The sequence below is a fragment of the Chaetura pelagica genome, unplaced genomic scaffold, assembly GCF_000747805.2.
Source record: "Chaetura pelagica isolate M959 unplaced genomic scaffold, ChaPel_1.0 scaffold2, whole genome shotgun sequence".
NCBI lineage: Eukaryota > Metazoa > Chordata > Aves > Apodiformes > Apodidae > Chaetura > Chaetura pelagica.
Window position 1 is genome coordinate 1,669,613 of NW_009952796.1, and position 22,416 is coordinate 1,692,028.

Consider the following 22,416-nt stretch of genomic DNA (forward strand, 5'->3'; position numbering starts at 1 on the left):
CATAAAAATGTTTGTGTGAAATTAAGTTGGTTACATTTAAACACTGTGGTAAATCTCAGTGACGGTTGTGTGCTATTGCACATGAATTCAAGTATTTCCACTCTCTGCACAGGAACCTTGTCAGAATGTAAAAGAATTTTCACCCTCTATGCCAACAACAAAAAACAAATTATATGATCTGCCACTTTTATTGCAAGTAGGGTAAATCTGCAGAAGTAAAATTGGTTTGTCTGACTACTGGGTGTCATAACTACAAACACAGAAGCAGAAGAATATTTCCTTGGCAAGGTAAAATTTGTATTTCACAAAATTCTGTTGTATTTTATTTTGTTAGATCAATCCCAAGAATTACTTTAAAAATACAAATTATAACTGTTTTTTTAAAACTGATAATCTTAGATGCTTGTAATAACATACACAGGGGTATTTACATGCAAATATGAAGAATATAATGAATACATATCCGTATACAGCTGGTTTATTCATCCTTTGTGCAGATGCATATATAAGGCATGCATTAATTCATTATCTGCTCATATTAAGCAAAATAATTTTTATTAAATTCTGAGATAAGCATGCTATATGGACACTGTTTAGTTTAAAAGGTTTAAAGTGTGACTTAAAAAAAAAAAGAAGAGCTTTGAGGTACAATGTCTCTAGTGTAATGAAACAGGCAAATTATAAGATTTGTTGATAGTGAGAACTGGTTGGCAGAACTGGGTATAGCATGGCAGGAAAGATTCCCTAGCAATTACCTGTCTTGCAAAAAATTGTGTGAAAGAAGCAGGGTACAAAACTTCCCCCTGACCCCAAAATTCCATCAGTTATTTTTAATACATTTCCCCGTGCTCTACTGTAATGGTAAATTAAGGCTTATGCAGAACTCTCCCTTAGATGCTGTTCACTGACTTAATGCAAGACACAGTTCTGAAAGGTGATTCACTATGTCTTTCTCCTGCACCTAAAATATGTTCTTTTCCCTGTGCACTCAAAAACGTGTAAAAAAATCTCTGTAGAGGAGTTAAGAGAGTACATTTTAGCTCGATAAAGTCACATTTAATATGTCTTGTCTGACCAAGCAGTATGGCACTTAAATGGCTACAGAAATTTTTGTTTTATACATTTTGAGAACTCTGTGATAAAGTTTTGCACACTGAAAGATCAAGTATGCCATCAACTGCAAGCTCACCCACAAGCAAAGCTGCACAATATAGTCTGGTTGAGTATTTAGGTCTTATTACTACTGAATATTTAATGAATGAAACGTATGGTTAGGTAAATGGTTCCATCTGTAACACTAAAACCCAGAATATCTTAATGTATGAATAAACTTTAAACAGAAGTGGTTGAACAGTCTGTAATAATTTCAATCGTCTTAAGATTTAAGACTCAGCTGCTCATTTAACTAGAAGTGTTTCTTATGTACAATGAGCTGCAAAGGAGAATAACATTTCCAAGAGCTGGAAGCTGTCTCTTAGTCTGCATAGTCTGATTTGCTGCTAACATTCCTTTTAAAGATGCTCAGATACAGTTATTTTATAAGGGCAAATCCTCCCTGTCTCACTGCCAATCTGAGCCAGATGACACGAAGAGGAGAATATAATCCTCTTTGTGACAGGTAACTATAGAGCTGTTTGCAGAGGACTGCAGCTACACTAACTGCAACATTCACCCCTCCGTTTTCTTATCTGGAAGGAGACTCAGTGAATCCTCGAGGTCTCGCAGGTCAACCTAGAATTCTTCTTGACACGTTCACGTTCCGCCATGCAACAGAAGCACGTGTTTTAGCAGTGCCTGCTGTTTTCCTTACCAGGGCAGTAGTGAGTTATTTGTGGAAATACTGAGAAGTCCTGGGGCAAAATTCAAATGACTGGGGAATCATGCCCTCAAAGGTGAGAGAAAATGCAACACCTGCAACGCTTCCCATTTAGAATTTTGCATCCAATTCAACAAAGCAGCCTCACATACCATTTGGATTCAACAAATCTAATGTACTGTACTTTGGAAATTTTTTGGTCCTGCTTTTTAATTTTATTTTATTTTCTGTAAAAAAAATAATTAATGAAAGGAGTTTGAGCTTTCTGCATGTAATATGCTTTTTTACATCAGGTATTATACCAACTACAGCTATAAGAAAAACGCTTCAGGAGTTCTTATGCTCAATGACATATCCATTCATAAGAATTCTTCTATTAAACCACCTACTGATATGTGTGCCTTCAAAGCTGGTTTTGCTGCAGCTCATGGTATAAGGGTAAGCAATGAATTAATCACAAAGAGTCAGTATAGAAGCCCCTACACTGCAAGCCACAACAGTCGCCAGACATGTCCTCTGTCTTAAATTGCCTGTTGGTTTTTCACCATCCAGATTGCTCAACTTATGAGAGCTATTTTACAATCTCACATACTTATACTAAATAATATAATCTTACTGAACATGAAATAGACACTTTGACAGACATTCAGACACACCCTTAAGCAAGACATGAACCAAATCCTTGTAATTTTACATGCAATATTTATTTAAGAGTCACCTCATGTGCATCCTACACAGTGCATGTTGGTGGTCAGCAGAGAGCAGTTCCATTAGCTGATTTGACCTACATCTTATTAAAATACAGCAAGAAATACATCATCTATTATATATAATATTATTTTCCAGAACAGCAATTTTTGTGGTTGTCACAGGGATGTTATGTAATGATGAATGGGGAGAGAAGTAGATTGGGTGATTGTCTCATGAACCAGATTTTTTCTCATTCACAATCTCTTCTAAGTCTTTGCTAGAAAAGTTTAAAAGCCTGAGATCTATGTTTGAAACAGCTGTATGAATAAAAAATTAATTGTCACCATCTCATTTATCATAAACATTTTAAGTTTTTTGTTTTTAACAAAATGGCTGCAAACTTGCAAATGCCTTTACGATTCTAGTGGAAAGCACAAGGCCTGCCATTTTAATGCAAAGATCTGCACACACACTAGCTCCCCAAGCATTCCAGGTTTTGAGTTAAATGAATTTATTTTGGTGGTGATGCAGTAAGGAGGAGGCACATGATGAAGAAGAAATTACATGCCATAACCTCCCATAGAAATACTGCAGTCTTGCTGCTATAGCAATGTAAGGCTATGTGTGGCTAGAAAATGAAAAAGGACTATGTGCTTACATGCCATTTCTGATTTTTTTGCAGCTATCTGAGAAAGATTTGATATTGTTGTTGTCTAAGCACATTTAAACTTCAGCTGAAATAACTGCCAAGTGATTCATGCCTATGTAGGTGAATATAACGATTGTATCTGGAGCCCCAGTGCGCCATTTTCATTTCACTTTAAATAAAAAACAAAATGTATCTATGTCAGTCAGTGCCCTTCTGCTGTACTCAGAGGTATCAAACAGGCTACAATTATGATTGTGAAGTGATTGTGTCACATTGGAGGAAGGTTTATTGCTTTTGAGTCTGCTAGGCAGTAACACATTCTGTTTCATATTACTCTTTATATCATTGTTTGGCTGTGACTAGAATAATCAAATGCCATCAAATGCTGTCAAATTCAATTTACAGTATTTTTCATTGAAGCAGGCTTTCTGCATTATATTTCCTGTTTTCCCTTTCTATGGCTGCCATGGAATAGCAGTGGTAATCATCAGCTTAATTTACAAAACCAACAGAGTGAAGACATGTCTTGGGCTATAACATGCACTTTATTCCTCTTTATACAGAGGTGGGACCTTGTTTTTTTGATCAGACAATTAACATTTTTTTTTAAAGCAAACAAAAGGATATTTCAAGAGAGCAGGAATTTTTAGAGACTAGTAATGTACTTAAGGCAAAAGTGAATTTATATTAATTATCACAGTTGAATCCAAAAGATAATTTTATTCCCATCTTCCCAGTCACAGCTCTAATATAATAATATGTCCCAAACTCTTTGTGGGAGGCTAGGTTCAGCCCAGCATGTTTGCCACACATTCTTAGAGGTGGGAAAACCAGGAACTTCAGAGTTTAAATTCCCTTCCAGTACATGGCTTGAGTTTTATATCCTCTGACTTTCTGAAGCGATTCAATAAGGCCCCTTCAGCAAGCTTTTTTAAAAGGGTCAATGGGCACAGCAGATGTCAGTGCTCTGCTACTCTGATACTTCCCTAAACACAGCTGTATATATAGAAATATCCTCATGCAGAGCTTATGAGGCTTCTTACAGGGAGTGAAGATGTGTCAGTGAACTAGCTAGACAGGCCAGCTGAATACAAACATGAGGGAACATAAATAGATACAATTTAACTTGAAGATTGTATAAAATGAAGCTGCACTGTAATCACATTCCAGATTACTTACTTGCAAACAAGAACATAATTAATCTTGGAAAACTGGTCTATCTTAGGAACTTCAGTATCTTTTATTTTCTTCTAAAAATATCCAAACAGTGAATTTGTCCTTTTTCTATTCCAAACGTGTCAACTCTCAATAGAGAGGATTGAAGAATGTGGTCTGGGTAAACACAGTGAGAGTACCTATTGTACAATTTTTGCCCATCCCTTTGAATTTTTTTAAATATATTTGCATTTCCTTTTTATCATTTATAAATCCAGAATATTATTCTTGTCTCAGTTCTTATTCTCAACATTCCCATTCATAGACAAATATCTTACTTTACCCTTTGAAAGGTATTATATAAGTAACCCTCTATTTCTACACTTTTTTTCACCTCCTAGGATATCAAGGAATAAACAAACAAACAGTTCAGTAAGACTAAGAATCTGAGGTGTTAAAAGCATTTACCTGTGAATAAAGTAGTTAGTAATGATGCCATTTGGTTTCTCAGGTGGTGCCCATTTAACTTCTATGAGTGAAGATCCCATTGCTTTAACGACAGGTGGGCACAGCTCTCTAGGAGGTGCTTCAGCAGTTCTTGAAAATGTTTGACCACCCACTCCACACCCACCTACAAAACCAGAAGTTTGCTTAGTGATGAGAGTTTCTTCCTCAACAAAAAAAGGTATTTTTAAAAACTCAAAATACAAGTAAAATACCACATTGTTTCCAAATGAACTATAGGATGGCTACATTTGCTGTATGAAAGCAGCAAATCATCCAAGAAAGCAAAAACCATGAGAACATTTGTTTTATCACATGATTTGTGATAGAACAAAAAAAAAATAAAAATTTTCACAAATTAAGGATACTTTTCCATGTTAAATTATTAAAATGTCCTTTTACAATTGTTACACTGCCCCTCTCCAAACTCTTTGGGATCCCATAATGGTCTTCATAATGTACAAAAAATGTCCCCAGGCCTGTAAGATAAGTAACAGCACAAGAAGCTTAAGATAATGAGAATTTTTGAAGGAAACCTAAGGAGTAGCCAATTTGGACATCACTGACACGCTGTGATGGCAGTGCCAGAATTCCTATATGTCTTCAATCAGTATAAACTTCTTTGAGATGGAGCTCAGGATGGAGCATTTGTAAAGTAAGCTACCAGAAATAACACATAGTAAAGCAAATGAATGTCAAGTAAAGAGACTCCTGATAAAATGGTGCCTCATTTCACTTAATTTAATTATTAAATACTCATTTAAATCCCTGCAACTACACTAATGAATTACTCCTGATTTTCACCAATGCAGGTGAGAAGAGAATTGGTTCCAAGCTGTCATTTTAGAAAGACTTATTTCAATAGGATTTTGAAAATTTCCATTAAAGCCAAGGAGTCTTGTAATATTTGGGTTCTTCTCCCCTGCCTTTATGATTACCAATTCTTGGTGGAGGACAGTTATGGAACCAATTTTTTTCTGTAAGCACATTTTCAAAAATAGTTAAGCTATTTGTGAAGAGCTTTTAATAAAATGGCATATATTACGTAAAATACATTTTAAAAATCTCCTTTAAAAATATGTATTATACAACATGGAGAAATATTTAATGCTTCATTCAGTGCTAGGCTTTCTTTTTGATAGGTAAACATTTGACTCCAATGTAGAAAGAGAATTTTATCTGTTTTGCTGAGCTGAATCTATTTGGAAAATCTCCATTCCCTTTGAGTCAGAGGTGAGTCTTTTAAAATCATCTTACCATTCTGGCATGCTTGTATTCTTATCTCATACAGGGTGTAGGGATCTAGGCCATCGACAAAAGCAAAATGTGCACGACCTACTGGCTTCACCAGTAGAGTGGGACTGCTTGCATTTAGTAAGACGTTGTATTCCAAAGGCACATTGACCATGAATATCCCTGTCGTGAAAAACAGAAGAACCAGTGATTATCTGAAATACTAACAACACTGCAGAACTACTTCAAAGAGGTATTCATCATATGCAATTTTAAATATAAGCCCCCTTTGGAGGTTTTGCCTAGTGTCTCTTTCAGAGACTAAAACTATTTAAAGCTAAACTGAAACAGATCCATCTGCAGGTCACACCTGGAAGATAGATGTTATAGTCCTTAGTTAAAATCAAAATTCACTTCAGTCAATGCCTGCGTTGCAATTGCTACTTCTGGGAAGAGAAGTGACCTTATGACTGGGAACCAGGCAGCTTTTATTTCTTTATTCTGAAGGAGCAACAGCTACTAAGCACTGCTGTTTGAATATAGAGCCATATGATCAAAGAAGTGAATTGCCACCATTCAGCAAATTATCCTTGTTAGCCCAGCAGCAGTAGCTGAGTGGAGGTTCTTAGCCTGCTTTACCAGTAAAGTACAATTTACTGACTTGAACCAAGAAACAATATTTTAAGTGATATAAATCAAGCTGTTAGGTTATAGGTTTTCTGTTGAAGAAAACCCCTTCAATTTTTACTATCTTGTTTTTATTCAAATATTTCCCCCCCATCTATTCCTTCCCATGCTGTCAATTCTTAACTTTCCAGTTCTGTTGAGAAGCTGAAAAATCAGCTTTTTTTTCCAAGAACATGTGAAGGCACATGCCATCCCCTCTGTGATTTACAGAGGTTCCTGGATTTTCTTGTTTCCTCCCACTCAGGGTTGTTAGTTTTGCTTCACATTTTTTGTTGTTGTTGTTGGTTTGGTTTTGAAATTAGAAAATGGGCTGTAGGCTTTTTATTATTTGTTCACTATAGACTGTTCTACGCAGACAGAAGCAATTTCATAAAGCAAAGAGAATAACAAAAGAAGAGAGTCTGTTAAGTGTTTCCTTCACTTTGCACATAAGTCACAGAAGGCACAGTTTTAAGAAAGAACAAAGTACAAAGAAGAGAAAGTAGACAAGGTACCTTTCTGCAAAGAGCGAAGTTGTATCTGATTGGTAGGAACATAATTCATCTTTCAACACAAGACCTAGTTTATCCGTGTTTTGTGATTGCACCAGGAATCATATGTACATGAGCAGTTCTGAGTCCTTCCAAATCTTGAGCAGCTTTCAGTAACTTTTGTAACTCTGGAAAATGACTCTATTCTTTCTCCTAATTGTTGCTTTGGTCCTTTTCTGATAAAGTATATACATTGATACTATTACCCTGAAGCTAAAAAGAGCATTTTTTCCACTGTTGTGCATGTTTTGATACACATATATTTATTTATTTATTTATTTTTTTAAAGCAAAATATGTATGTGAAAATCAGAGAGATTTCTAGTTTCTTTGTGGTACTGTAAACAACTGATGTACTTTGGAAGATCAGATAAATCTTTGAAATACAAAGTTTTTACAATTCTTAGGAAAAGAAGAGGATATAAAAATCCCAAAGAAATAAGATGCTGCTGCCTCACTAGATGCCAGACAAAGGAAATGCCATTACACTAAAAAGCTGAAACAATAGCCCTGAAATGAAGGCATGCCTTCAATCTTATGCAACTGCTCGGATTACAGAAAGAAAAAAAGATGCTGATATTAGTCATTGCAAGAGGTGAAGGGAAGAGACAGAAAGTGCAAAAATCCCACTGTAAAATTTTCCTTTCTCAGTGTAACAGTTTTGAGGAAAACACCAAAATCTAATCATTAATAATGGAACAACAGAAACACAACTTTTCAAGTAGTGCAGGATGTTACAAGTAAAACTCTGAGAGGTGATCTTGAATTGTGTGGCTTCTGCAACAAAGAAAATTCTTTTTTGTCTGTGATACATGGAAGATGAAATGGACTAGAAGAGTGCACTTGAGTATACACTGTATAATTATACCACTAAAGATACATTATTACAGCTAAACTACTTACTCCCCTTCTCCACCCCTCCCGTCTTGGAGGGCCTGTAAAGGATACAACAAAATACCTGAATCTTAGAGCTTAAAATGATAGACAGCATATTAAATAGAAAGCTTTTCTCTAATCGTGCAGCTAAGATTTCCTTTCTCTCCACTTATGACAAAAGGCCACATACTTCAGCCAGAAAATCTCAGTATCTAGGGAAAGTGACATTTTTCTACATCTGACCAGTGCACTTATTCTAGGCAAAACTTCCCTATAACCTTTGACATAGGAACTATTGAGAATGCCCAAAGAACAAATACAAAGGCAGCCATCAATATGCATCAAAACAAACTTGTGTCCATATCTCAGCAGAAATGCCAAAAAAAGCCCCACCAAAACCAAAACCTTAAAATTTTGCTAAATGTTGCAATGACACCAACAATAAATATGGCTATATGGCTAGGAGAAAAAAAATATTCTCAATAATGAACAAAAAATTGTAAACAAAACAAAATAAACATCCCAAACACTTCCAATATCCAATACAAATCTTCCAACAATTTGATGAAATCCGTTGAAAGCTAAGATCAACGGATGACTCTGTAATCTGAAAAACAAAAAAATATACTCATACAACATAGAAACTTGTAAAAAAACCCCCTTTCTTCCAGAATAGCCTTCAGCATCTGCAGCCAGTCTGAAACTACTACCTCGTGTGATCTGATGACTGAAGGAAACAAAATGGGCATATTTGTTAAAGTCAGCTGGGAAACCACACGACTTGGTTAGTTCCAGAGCTCATAAATTTATGTCAGAATAAAAGGAACCTTAAAAGCACAAGTGAACCAATTTACCCTAAGTGCAAATGGCAGTTTTGTTATTTGGTGTCAAAGTTACCATGAGCACAATGACAACCTGCCATAACACATTTCCATGTTCACTAAAGAACAAGGATTTAGTTGGTTAATATTCCCAGCAATACTCTTTTTCATAATTTACAACAACTAGATGCTGATAGGTTATTTAACATTTATGAAGTTAAGATGTAATCAGAAAAACCCTGATTATCTTTACAAATAAAAAAGTTAAATTATTCCACTTTTTTTCTCTCCGACTTCATTTCACAGCAGGTGCACATTTTACAATGGGACAAGTCAATCAAACTAAACCTTGGTTTTTGTGTGCATATTTGGATAACATTTAATGGAGAATTCTGTGTAAAACTCTGCAAATTAGGTTTGACAGCTCTCTGTACTTCAAAACTAGAGTAGCTCGTAAAACAGAATTTGCAGCACAAGACGCTTAGAATTGGGGGTGGAAAAGCGACAGTCTGTTTTACAGTCTGGTCACTAAAAATCTGTTTGAAGTCAGCTGCTGAAAAATTGTTTCATATTACGTGAAACTCAATTATAATTAAAGCAAAACAGTTGAAGTATTCTCACTTACAGTTAACAAATACTAAAATAATCAAATAGTCATATCTTTTATTTTAAAAAAGATAGGAGTAAAGTTGTATTTTAATATTTAACTTCACTAAATATAAAAAAAAGCCCAGGACAAACAACAAAACAACACTATTTTGCTTTCTGAGATTTAGTATTTACATTAAGCTTCAAATATCCAGATATAACATTGTTGTTGTATCAAGAATTCTCAACAAGACTCTGAAGACAGCAGCAGCTGGAGTTGCTGACTGCTTTCAAGATGGAGAACTTTGGAAACAGCTTGAAACATTTGTTCCACAACAATGTGGAGCAAACAATAATTTACTTGAGAAAAAATAGATGAGGAAATCTAACACTGGCTTAGCAAAAATCAGAACAATTTCTTAGGCCACCAAGTAAGGAGAAACCTAGTTAGGTGGGGAAGCTAAGATACAAAGCTAAGAAACAAATAAATGTCACTGAAATACCAAATTTGAGCCCAAGAAGGATAAAGTAGGAATCCAGACATATACATGACTTTGATTCTAATTGATAAGCAAACCTAGAGGTGGATGGAGTGCTACAACATGATAGAAAAAGACATGCATAATGACATAAATAAGGACAAAACATTGTAGACTCTTTTGGCAAATCCTGCCAAGCTGGGGATGTATGTGGCCCTAGAGTCTGCATGCATAGGACTTGTTAATGGGATGTGTGCCACTCCAGAAGATCAAAACTGCCTAAATAAACCTCCAACTGCATCCCCCACAGCCTTCCTCTTGGAAAAAAGCACTTGAAGACCAAAGATCTCAGAAGAAGCATGAAACAGGATTATTGAGGGTCAAGAATTAATTTCCTAGCTTTTGAATATACCTATGTTTCTGCACACAGGGTGTCTTTTAGTAGCATGAGTAACATTTAGCAGCATTTATTAACATTTCTCTGTTCTTAGTACTCCTCATTCCTTTAAGAAAGATTGGCTAGTGGTCCTGAGGTGCTATAATAAAAGGAAGAACATGTTTTGCTTTTCTGTCTACTTAGCAGGGGCACTGTATGAAAAACAATCCCTTATTCACACTAAAAATTTAAATAATTTGCTCCACAATGGAAAAGCAGAGAAGACACTGAGTCACCAAACATTCACAAAGTGAGATAAGAGTTCAAGGTGTGTTCCAGTAACTGGGAACAAGGACATGTGCCTTCCCCTGACTGAGAAGAATAATTCCTACTGCTGTGTGAATACATCAGCCCTGCATCCTCTACAGAGCCTTAATATCCAGTCTCCTCTTCATGCCTTTGATCATGTGGCTTCAGGAATATGTGAGCTTATGTATGCACAATCTTAATTGCAACAGAGCCAAATCACAAAACTTGATTCTCCTTGCAGGCTTGTAACCTACTGCAAGTAGCAGGAATTTGAGCAGCTGGAAAGAAAAGGTCTAGAACAACAACACCAAGCTTCTCTAGGAAACACCCCACTGTTCAGAAGCCCATGATTTTCCAGTATATTATGTTTTAAATCTATTTTTAATGATGCTGAATATTTTGTACTTTAAATTACATTTATTATCAAAACTATAATACAGTGTGAGTCACTTTCCAATAAAACCAACTGTAGATTATATGCCATTAGAATTCACCTGCCTTCTGCTGGGTTCTAAATCCTTTCAGACGGTAGGGGTAAAAGTTTAATTTTAGATTTTAATCTTTTTCATATATTATAGCATTTCTATAATGGATTTTGTGCTTCTGAAAACTAAAAGATTGACAGCTCAGGGTATTATAGATTTATTAATCATTGCCTAAATGGGTAGGTTGAACACAGCTAAGCACTGCCACAATACTTGCGATCCCAGTCTTGAAGGCAAAGTACTTTTTCTAGGTGACTTTATTTTTAATGCTAATTGACTCTACTGTGACTGCTATGCAAGGAAAGAAAAAACTAGGTGAGCCAGGAGAGATGACAGGTAGAGCTCTGTCAACACGTTTTGCCTTTCCTACAAGACATTTGCTCAGACTCACAGTTCTGTTCCATCTTTAATACTCGGGTCATTCTGTGTTTGCTCCCATTCTTCAGCTGCACAAGCTGCATGTGCACACAAAAGGAGTAACCTGTCAGCCCACACTCATGGAGGTGCTGGGGGAAGAGGGTTGACTTCACACTGAAGCCTGCTCTGCAGTAAGGTCACAGGTTTGTGGGAATGAACCTCTGTCTTCCTCCTGTCACCTGACTAAGCAGAATAAACACTATCTATTGCCTTAATGGAAAGAAAATATAAGCTGCTTTTGAAATCAATCCTATGAGATATAACCAACCATCAAGCTAAACATGAAAATCACATAGCACTCATCTAAATAAAAATGTGACTCATTTTACCCCCTGATTATGCAGCCACCACTCGCTTCCTCAAGCCATCCTGCTGGCAGGACCACAGTGTCAGGAAGCCTCCAGCAGGACACTGATGAGGTGCCTGAGGACTGAAGGGGGGCTAACATCACTCCAGTCTCCAAAAAGGGCACAAAAGATGACTCGGGAAGTACAGGCTAGATAGTCTGACCTCCATCCTTGTTAAGAAAAACAAGTTTTTTCCTTGTTGGAAAAAAACCCAAGTGAAAGCAAAGACTGTCACTGGGAGAAGTCAGCATGGATTCACCAAAGGAAGTCATGCTTGACCAGTCTGATTTCATCCTACAATGTCATAACTGGCTGGCTGGATGAGGGGAGAGCAGTGAATGTCATCTACCTTGACTTCAGCAAGGCTTTTGACACTGTCCCCCATAACATCCTCCTTAGGAAACTCCGGCAGCGTGGGCTAGATGACTGGACAGTGAGGTGGATTGAGAGCTGCCTCTGTGACAGAACTCAGAGGGTTGTGATTAATGGGGCAGGGTTAAGTTGGAGGCCTGTAACCAGTGGTGTCCCCCAGGGGTCAATGCTCAGTCTGGTCTTGTTCAACATATTCATCAATGACCTGGACGAAGGGACAGAGTGTGTCCTCAGCAAGTTTGCTGATGATACCAAACTGGGAGGGGTGGCTGACATTCCAGAGGGCTGTGCTGCCATCCAGCATGACCTGGACAGGCTGGAGAGCTGGGAAGAGGTTCAACAAGGGCAAGTGTACAGTCCTGCAGCTGTGGAGCAAGAATGCCAGGCACTCGTATAGATGGACCTGTTGGAAAGCAGTTCTGAGGAGAAAGTTCTGGGAGTCCTGGTAGACAGTAAATGATCCATGAGCCAGCAATGTGCCCTTGTCAGCAAGAGGGCCAATGGAACCGGGGGATGCATAAGGGAGAGTGTGGCCAGTAGGTCAAGAGAGGTCATTCTGCCCCTCTACTCTGCTCTGGTGAGGCCACAACTGGAATACTACGTCTAGTTCTGGGCTCCCCAATTCAAGAGAGACAGGTAACTACTGCAGAGGGTCCAGCGGAGGGCAAGAAAGATGACTGTGGGATTGGAGCAACTCCCTTATGAGGAAAGGCTGAGAGAGCTGGGACTCTTTCGCCTGGAGAAAAGAAGGCTGAGGGGAGACCTTATTAATGACTGTAAGTATTTGAAGAGTGGGTGCAAGGAGGATGGAGCCAGACTCTTTTCAGTAGTTCCCAGTGACAGGATGAGGGGCAATGGGCACAAGCTGGAACATAGGAAGTTCCACTTAAATATGAGAAAAAACTTCTTAAACACTTAGGAAGAAGAGACATCAAAAGCTACTGTGACTTCACCAATAAAACACATATTGTTGTTATTGCAGTGGGCAAAAATCTGAAGTTTCTAAGAAAATTTACCTAATTTTAACTGAAAAAGAATATCTAGAAACTGAAAAACACCTTGCTGGAGATGAACCACACTAAGCAGAAAATAGGTAATTTACATTGCTCTTATTGTCCCAAAATAACTACAGCATATAATTTTCAGAAAATCAGTACAGTACAGCAATCATTTTAGCTATAATCTATATTAACGTAATAGACCACAGTATCTCACAGAAAAAGATGCTATTGGCGAAATTATTCCTCCTTAGCCTGACTCTGTTGCAGGCCAACACAACTTGGTGATGATGTAGCAACAGAGAGGAAACTCTGTTACTCTTGAGACTAACAAGAGTCAAAATATTTCTGGGCCTTTTGATGACCCATCCTCCTGGCACCATAGTGCTCTGGTGAATATAATTTACCCAATCAGGTCAAAACTAGCAAAGGAACTCTGTGTCACACTTTTACACCTCTTGATAGAGGAGCTCAATGTTGCACACCTGCAGGACAACTGGATATTTTAATTGCCAGGATAGTTATCAAGATACCATCAACCCAAAAGGTTGGAAGGTTTCTCAGTTGATAATTCAGGTTCATCTGAACAGGAACTGAACTGAAGGGAAAACTTATTTTCAGCATAAGTAGTTTTTGTTTCTTTAATGCTTGCACTCAATAATAGTTTACAAGATCAAATTAACATACAGATTTTTGATCAGTTAATCCTCACGATACCCATTTCAAGTATATAGGTCAATATTATTAAAATAATATGTCTCTAGGAAATGGCAGCTTTAGATAACCAGTTATTTAAATCACACAAACACTAAAACCAAATACAAAGAATAAAAATATCAGAATCATTCAGCTGCCTGCCTGAATACACTAATTTTTCCATGCTTTCATTTTACTACAAAGTACTACATTGAAATACATTTTTACCTGGCACATCCCAAGCTAGAAATATAGAATATGCATCAATTACTGTGACATTATCTGGGACGTGAATTTTCTCTGGTGTTCCTACTGGTGTTTGTATAACATACTTATCACTAGTGTTGCTGCCACCCCAAGTGCTCGCTTCCAGCTGGTAAACATATCTGGGCAAACACAAAAAGATCAGTAGACACTATGGTTAGAAGCTTTAGGCATATCAGGAATAGAACATTTCCATTTTCACCAATTTAAAGTGAATAGACTATACAAAGAGTACTACAAACAGTGCATTAGCAAAGATTTTCACCTTTTTCTTAATATGAGAAAAGTAATTCTTTACTTATCATAATAATAATTTTAATACTGAAATTCTCATTACCTTACTTAAGGGAGAGAAGTACTAATCCAAAGAGTATCAAAATCAATCTTGGAATGGCTTCTAAAAAACATATCAGCAACTGCTACTTTTGAGTCAGTATGTTCAATATCCACAGAAACACTATTAAACATGTATAGTTCTGTCTGTCATATAAAGACTTACATTTTTATAAATATATCACATGAGGGAAAAAACAACCAGGGGTCCACCAACAAACCACCAAGGAAAATGAAAAGGTCTCCGGCACTTTGAATCAGAATGGTCTATTCTCAGAAAAGGCAAAAAAGGATAGGCCCTTGTTTAAGGCTTTCCAACAGCTGGAACTTTGGAAGCCTCCTAAAAACACTCTACCAATTTTTCAGTAATTAAGTAATATTGGAAGAGATTTTTCATTGGTTAAAAGAGTAACTTATATTTTGTACTTTTCACAGACACATTTACATGTATTTTGAACATCTTACACACATTAACAGAGCTGTTCAACATGCCTTACCTACTGTTAGGCTGCAGGTTAACATCTGTGAAATTTAGGTCTGTACTGCCACCCAGGAAAATCTGTTCTCCGTCACGAAATAATCGATACTGAGTAATGAGTCCATTGGGTTTCTTTGGTTCACTCCAGTAGATTTCCACTTCTGTTGAACTGACTATGATATGATGAGGTTTTGGCCATACCCCTATTAACATCACAATGACACTATTGGAATCTTATGACAACACCATAAAGAGGTTTTTTTCCTTTCCCACATTATGTGCTGTTGCTGTCAGCAATGTAACAAAAGCATAAAACATTGCAAGACAGAATGAGAATTTAACCCACTTTCTGAATTTAACCCACATCAAATGCAACCAAGTATTCAAGGTACAGATTAATGGAGAACAAGGCCAAAGCATGCAGCCTTTATATGCCCCATTACATCTGCCTATCTATTTGTGCTTTTAAAAAGGTGCATGTGCTAACTTCAGCAACTTAAAATATGAACTTGGGGAAATTGTCACAAAAAGAAAGGAGAAATGCAATGCTAGGCAGTCAGCATAAAGTGTGTGTTAAGATACAAATTTTCCAAGAGAGATGGATTCTCTTGTGTAAATTTATACATGATAGCTTGATTGATGACAGTGGAGTTTTGCACCTTGTTAAACCATCAGAAAATACAAGCCCATATGACAATGTCTCTGCAATTCTCTAAGAATGTCTTTTTCCCTTACCATGAGGAGCAGCTTGTAAAGTTTGACCTGAACGTGGTTGGCTAGAAGCACACCCAGCAGACGTGCACGCAGTAAGCAAGAAGCTGTAATTAGTGTATGGCTGCAGACCTAGAAAGAGCAAACAGTGGTTAGAGTGAGATGTTGACATTGGGCATCCCAAGAATTGTATCACTACATAGAAAGTTACTGGACTTGTAAGGTATCTTCTGGTATTTTTGGCAAACATAAAACATGAATCATCCTTATTTTACATCTGAATAATACAGAAATGGTGAATTCTTGCTAATTTAGGTATAGCCTCTACTGGTTTAAAAGACCCGACAAAACAATTCCGATTGAATCTGTCTGTGCTGCAATGGATTTATGGATGCCCGTCATATAGATGTATCTGAAATAGTTTCAAATCAAGTAACTTAGATGGCATTTGCAGCATAGTAACAACAGACTAGGTCTCAGCCTACGTTGCCATCTGAAAATTTGTGCAGTCTCTAGGGTGGGATTCTTTTGGTTTGGTTTTGTTTGGTTTTGTGTTGGGTGTTTTTTGTTTCTTTGGTTGGTTTGGGTTTTGTTTTTTTTTTTTTTTTTTTTTTTGGTTGGTTTTGGTTTTTTTTTTTTTTTTTGTTTAATTGGGTTTTTTAACCAATACTTCTGCCTGTACAAAATGGCTAAAAATTAACTGGAAAGCACCTAAACATTCTTGGCACAGACATGATCTCCATCACAGGCAGTGGTCATAGAAGTTCAGCAGATAAGCACCTGAATGTGTAATTGCTTAGAGTTTTGAACTGGGAAATCTGAAAAGCCCACAATGTTTTGAAAATGTATTACAAATATATTCATAACAATATGAAAAGACAATAAAACACTCTATTACTTGTACATAAAATCTACAATAATGCAAACAAGTTCAAAGATACTCTGTTCCTGCCCCCTTCCAAACTTCTATCAAATTTTTTCCCCTCTTCCTATTTGTTACATGACTTTACCGTAAATGATATAAAGCAGTTAGAAGCAAGGCTGGCAAACAAGCCCTCTCCATTACAAGATATTAACTTGTTACTTGTAATTTTTTTTTAACTATTTTTTCAGCTCAAACCTTCTTCACTGGACATCCTTGAATGAGAGTAGAAGAGAATACAGTGCTTTGATCTTTCCTTGGAAATTTTAAAACATCTCTGTGCTGTGCGTCAATGACTTCAGATTTGACATCAAGTTGCCTGCAGCTTGAGAGTTTGAATTTAGGACTTGTCATAAAATTGTACTCAAAATGTGGCTAAGATACTAAGCTTTTAAAATAACCATTTCTGTACACCCATTGAAGGTTTCTTACAGTTAAACTGTTAAACATGCAGGCCTCTGTGAACCTGTTTTGATCACCTCAGAGCACAGCTTTAGCTGCTGATCAGACTGCCTCACAAAGCATGCTCCAGCCCAGGCCAAAGGGTCTTTCCTACACTGCTCTTCCTCAAAGCTGATCTTAAAAATGATATCACCAGGCACAGACACTGAAAACCTCTCTCTGGCATGTTTTCAGTGACGCTCTTGTTAACACCTTACAATACATTTTTTAAAAGTTCTTGTTCCTGATCCAAAGGGGACAAACACTACAGCAACAAGAAGCAAATTATACACATAAACTCTGAGGAAATTTTAAGATTGCAAAACTGAACACTCATAAACTAGGAAATCCCAGTTTTAGGAAATTGTATGATACAAATTGATTCCCTTTGTATACAGGCTCCATGGCACCTGAAACTCCCTCCAACGTGTGGTTTCTGGTCTGCCTCATTGAATGTAATTTGAGACATTTTTTTTCTAGTGTCCATCCCTAGAGTGTACTAACACCAACCAGCTGAGCATTGCAAATGGTTTAAAGATTTATCTCTCTCTGAAACAGGATGTTAACTCAGAGACAATGCAGGAAACAAAAAGCTGCTTGGACCTGCCAGAAGGCTGTTCAGGATGCCTGGGACCTGGATGTCAGACTACATGGTGTTATGCAAAACTTCACATATCTGAGCACAACTGGTGCCTTCAGCAGCAGCTCTGAGAGCTCAGGAAATTCAGGCTCCAGGTCTCAGGCAAATGTCTGGAAAATGAAGAAGAGATGGTTGTGACAAGCTGTGAAAGCTTGAGATGTGTCTCCCTCAGTACTGCAGCCTGAACAGATCTGAATGCCCTGGACAACAGAAGCGAACTGCCTCAATCCAGAGACTGTCTCTAGTCCCTTTCATCTCACACTTCATTTGTAGCCCTGTGTGCTGCCACTTGGCCATCCATACTCTTGGGACACTGCCCCTTCTCCTTTCTTCCTTTTGGCATCCACCCTCCCAGCAATCCATATTTCACCCCTCTGGATTGGCATCATCCCTGTTGCCTCCCTTGCTGTGCTCAACGTTCACAAGACCCTCAGGCATGCACCTCCCTGACATCTGCTGAGCAGAAAGGAAACCTAGCTCTAGACAGACAGAATCAGGCCCATCCACACTGAGGCTCCCAGAAGGAATAATCCTACCAAACACAGCAAAATCCGAGGCAGGAGCCCTACCTACAGGAGCCTGATTTTTTAATGTCATGTTATTCCTCCCTGGAAGAGGCACACCTGGTGGACTGCATGAGGGAGCAACCCTACGTTCAAATGACTACACTACTGCGTAATGCAGACGGCTTGTGTGAAAGAGGCTGAGTTAGGATTACACAGATCAATTCCTACATATTACGTAGGTCAATTTTTAAGCGCATTTCTTTGTGACCTAAATCATGTACTTTTGATTCAGCTCATGTGCCTAATTGTAATTACTTCAAGAACAATGCAACTCTGTGACAAGAAAAAAAAGTCTGTGCAAGATCCTTGTTTATAAACAAATGCTTGCTTACAGCCAGTATGAAGATGCCTAATTAAAATATATTACAAACAAATAGAAAAAAATAACAACAATTATGTAGGAAGGTAAAATACTGAATAGAAGACATGCAGGCTGCTTACAAATTGAACAAGATGTGAAGGAGACAAAATAAAGAGATGACTCAGAGGGACAGCTCTGGGTGTAATCTAATAATGAACTGGAAGAGAAGAAAAATCATCTGAACACTGTGTATAAAAGTAGGAAGGAAGAAAATGACAGTTGCAGAGTAGAGAGAGGCAAAGGCATGGAGGAAAGCCAAGTATTTAACATTTCAGGATAGAAAAGATTACTGTGGCAACAAATTACTTGAATTCCCCTAAAGGGAGTCATGTTCACTTTTAAAGGAAACATGCATAATAAAGCAATACTCATTTACAACTATGCTTTAAAGAGAAAAAATGAGAATTAAAAAAAGTGTACATAGTTTCACAAATTTATTGGTGAAATTCTGATACCTAAAACCTCTAGTCATACATGGAGCCACCACAGCAGATTTTTTTAATCTACATTATTAAAGTGTTGCATTAAACACCTTGTCTTATGCATGCTTTGGAAAGGTCTGTGCAAATCTACATATGTGATTAATAATAAAAAAACCAAGTAAGATAATCTTGAAACATAAACAGTGTTTTGCTTTTCCATTTTCTCTACTTGATTGTTCACTAGAGGATACATATTTTCTTTTTTGGTCTATTATTGTGGAGGTTTCTTTTTTATTTTTTTAAAAAATTAGGGGTCTATTTTGTTACTCCAGCATTTGTCATTTGCTAAAAGGCAACAGTGTTTGGGGTTGTTGTTTTTTTTTAAGAATGCATTGTTCTATTAGCCAAATCAATTCCTTCTGATACTGTTTGTCTCCATTTGTGGGTATGGCTCCAGCAAGGTCAGTAATTAGCTCCCAGGATAATGCTCCTGGGCCCCGCCATGGGAATTTTTCTCAGGAGGATGTCAGATTGCTGACCACAGCCTCACAAAACCCTCCACCCTGACGAGTTTCCTTTAGATAACTATTACCGATGATTCAGTGCTGCATGGAAATAGAGTTGAATCGTGAGAGTCTCTTCAGTTTTCACTACCCTGAAATGGCCAATATGTTTAAGATGAAAGAATTTCAAACCATGAAATCATTAAGTATTTAACATGGCTTTTTTTACTAACATCAATGATCTTGCTTAGCTTTTACCTAAAGATGATTGACCCCAGAAACTCTCAATAAAGGCTCCTACTCAGGATATGATCTTGAGTGTACTAAAAAAGGGGAGCTGAGAAGAATCTTTGCTACAAACCCACCTGCTGCTACTGAAGAGGGCACTCTTAGCTTTCTTTTACAATTCCCCTAATTATTTTCTTCAGTATTACCCTCTGCCTGGCCCCCACTGCAAAGCATTAGCAGGCCCATTTGTAAAGTAGTAGTAACACAAAGTGAAACAATGCCATAACTGTCATCCAAATTGTTCTGTACAGAGTAGTGGAAGTGTTCAGTAATAAATGATATAAAAAGGTCTTTTATTGACAAGCTGCCATGTGCTGTTTGCATTAGAGAATATGAGAAGATGATGGCTGCTGCCCCTGGGTCCCAGTGGCATTCAACTCAGTGAGATAGCAGAAAATGCTTCAGTTTGCTTAAAGCATTGATAACACCTCTAAATAATTAACTGAGGACTTCCTGTCTTCAATTACTTAATGCTTTTTTTAACATCTTGAGAGGATTATAAGCAATTTATGGATTTCACATGATGAGCACATTCACCACTATTCCCACAAAGCATTTGTGGGATCATGTTTCCAAAGCTTTGATGTAATTAAAAATAAGCAGCAAGACAATGGTGCAGTGGAAAGGTGCTAGCCTTCTCGTCTGTTATTTGCAAGACCCTAGATTCAAAGTCTCCAGAAATACTATTGCTACAGCTTCATTAATGCTCAACTGTTGCTCAGGGAAAAGCAGTTTCTGAAAAAGAAAAAAAAAATTAAAATAAACAAACATACAAACAAAAAAAAAAGGAAGATGGGAAAATCAAAACATAGATCCACAGGGAATAAGACAACAGTTCAAATATTTGAGGTTATGTATGAAATAAATTTGATTGTTTTATCTTGTTCTTTTAATTTGGAGAGCAGTAATTATCCACATTGCTAAATCACTGCCATGAATTCCACATTATTATCCAAGGGAGCTCTTGCAAAAAAACAGCCCAAGATTTAATTATGACTATCAGGAAGAATGATCACTTGTTTCACTCCTGGCTTAACATGGCAGAATTGGACAGCTTTAATGGAATAGGCACAGAAAAGGGAAAAAATCATTGTTTCTCAGAAGGTAGTTTCATTTGGCCTCTCTTCCAACTCGTAAGAAAAACAGTATCGTTTGCATTCAAATCTCAGTTACTCTAGAGGTACAACTGCCTCTTGGGAAGTGGGAGCATGAGAAGTATTTTTCAACAGACTTGATAAATTGTTCCTTGTTGGTAAGTGTTTTTTTACTGTATAAACTTACAACAGCAATTGTAAAAAACTTATCACCAACTGGCATACTCTAGCTAATATCTCATGTCCAGAAGCACGGAATATGTAGACAGGTGTAATATACAATTGATGAGTTTCATACCATCCTTTACCCATTCCTCTGTAAATGACTACAGCGAGGAGGAACTCTTTTGAAGCACAAAGGGATTCACTCTGACAGAGGACTCATGCTTTGAGGGGTGGTCAAGAGTACCATAAGCTGTATAGGTTTTACGTGCACAAACTTCTACTTGTTGGGCTATCATATGGTGTGTATAGCATATGAATCTCGAATTTTCCTACTTTACTTGGAAATAAGGAAAAAAAAAGTATTTATGTATTCCTAAAAACCAGAGATTAAAAAAAATTAATATCAATCTGAGGTCAAGGAGTGAAAAAAGATAGCCCAGAATGGTTATGTTCTCTTTTTTTTGTTCAACAGCAACATTTCTAAGAATAATCATGCTTCTGTATAACATTCAAATGTAAGTAAAAATCAATTACATGAAAATAATACATCTGACATGTAAAGTCAAACTTTCTCCCACAATCTCTTGACTAAAGGTTCCTTCAGATACACACACACTTGTGAAACGTCACCAAGTATTTAGAAAATGGCTATAAGCAATATATAAGACTGTAAACATAATCCAGGATCTTTCTCTTTCTGTCTTTCTTTCCTTTTTATTATCTCAAGCATAAAGTGTTGAATCCTTCTTGCTCCAACACTGCTACACGTTCAGAGCAGCACTAGTGACTTCAGCTGCATAACTGCCCATTAATGATGGTAAAAGAGTTGAATCTGTGTGAGGAGATGTCAAGCCTACATAGAATATACAAGAACTTGAGCGCACCACAAAGCATGCATCTTGAATTGAGCTGGATAGATTTATTTTAAAATTTTGAAATTAAATATATTAATATTTTAACAAACAGCAGCCAGAAGTGGAAGAGATTGAAAAAAATACATTTAAGATATGCAAAGTCATGAAAAAGCATTCTAAACCATGCACAGTACTGAGGATTTAAATGTTACTGACAAGTAGCATTTTTAGTAAGTTCATACTGTCTTATATCTTGAGGACAGGAGCCTGTCAGATTGCTCTGCCTCCTTACCTGATAGTGTGTGCTGCATTTTGCTTGCACCATCAGTGTATATAAGGCCTTTCCC

At 37.2% G+C, this 22,416-nt stretch overlaps 1 protein-coding gene across 1 annotated transcript in view; it reads right to left on the minus strand.

Annotated features, from left to right (window-relative positions):
- Positions 1 to 22,416, minus strand: part of USH2A (Usher syndrome 2A (autosomal recessive, mild)) — a 393,962-nt gene that overhangs the window by 58,136 nt on the left and 313,410 nt on the right. Inside the window, exons 55-60 of the mRNA XM_009994736.1 lie at positions 22,362 to 22,416; positions 15,838 to 15,945; positions 15,122 to 15,305; positions 14,256 to 14,413; positions 6,072 to 6,230; positions 4,779 to 4,941 (exon numbers count right to left, since the gene is read on the minus strand). The exon at positions 22,362 to 22,416 is cut by the window's right edge and continues 1 nt beyond it. Coding sequence (XP_009993038.1) covers positions 4,779 to 4,941; positions 6,072 to 6,230; positions 14,256 to 14,413; positions 15,122 to 15,305; positions 15,838 to 15,945; positions 22,362 to 22,416 — 827 coding nt within the window. The remainder of the gene's footprint in view (positions 1 to 4,778; positions 4,942 to 6,071; positions 6,231 to 14,255; positions 14,414 to 15,121; positions 15,306 to 15,837; positions 15,946 to 22,361) is intronic.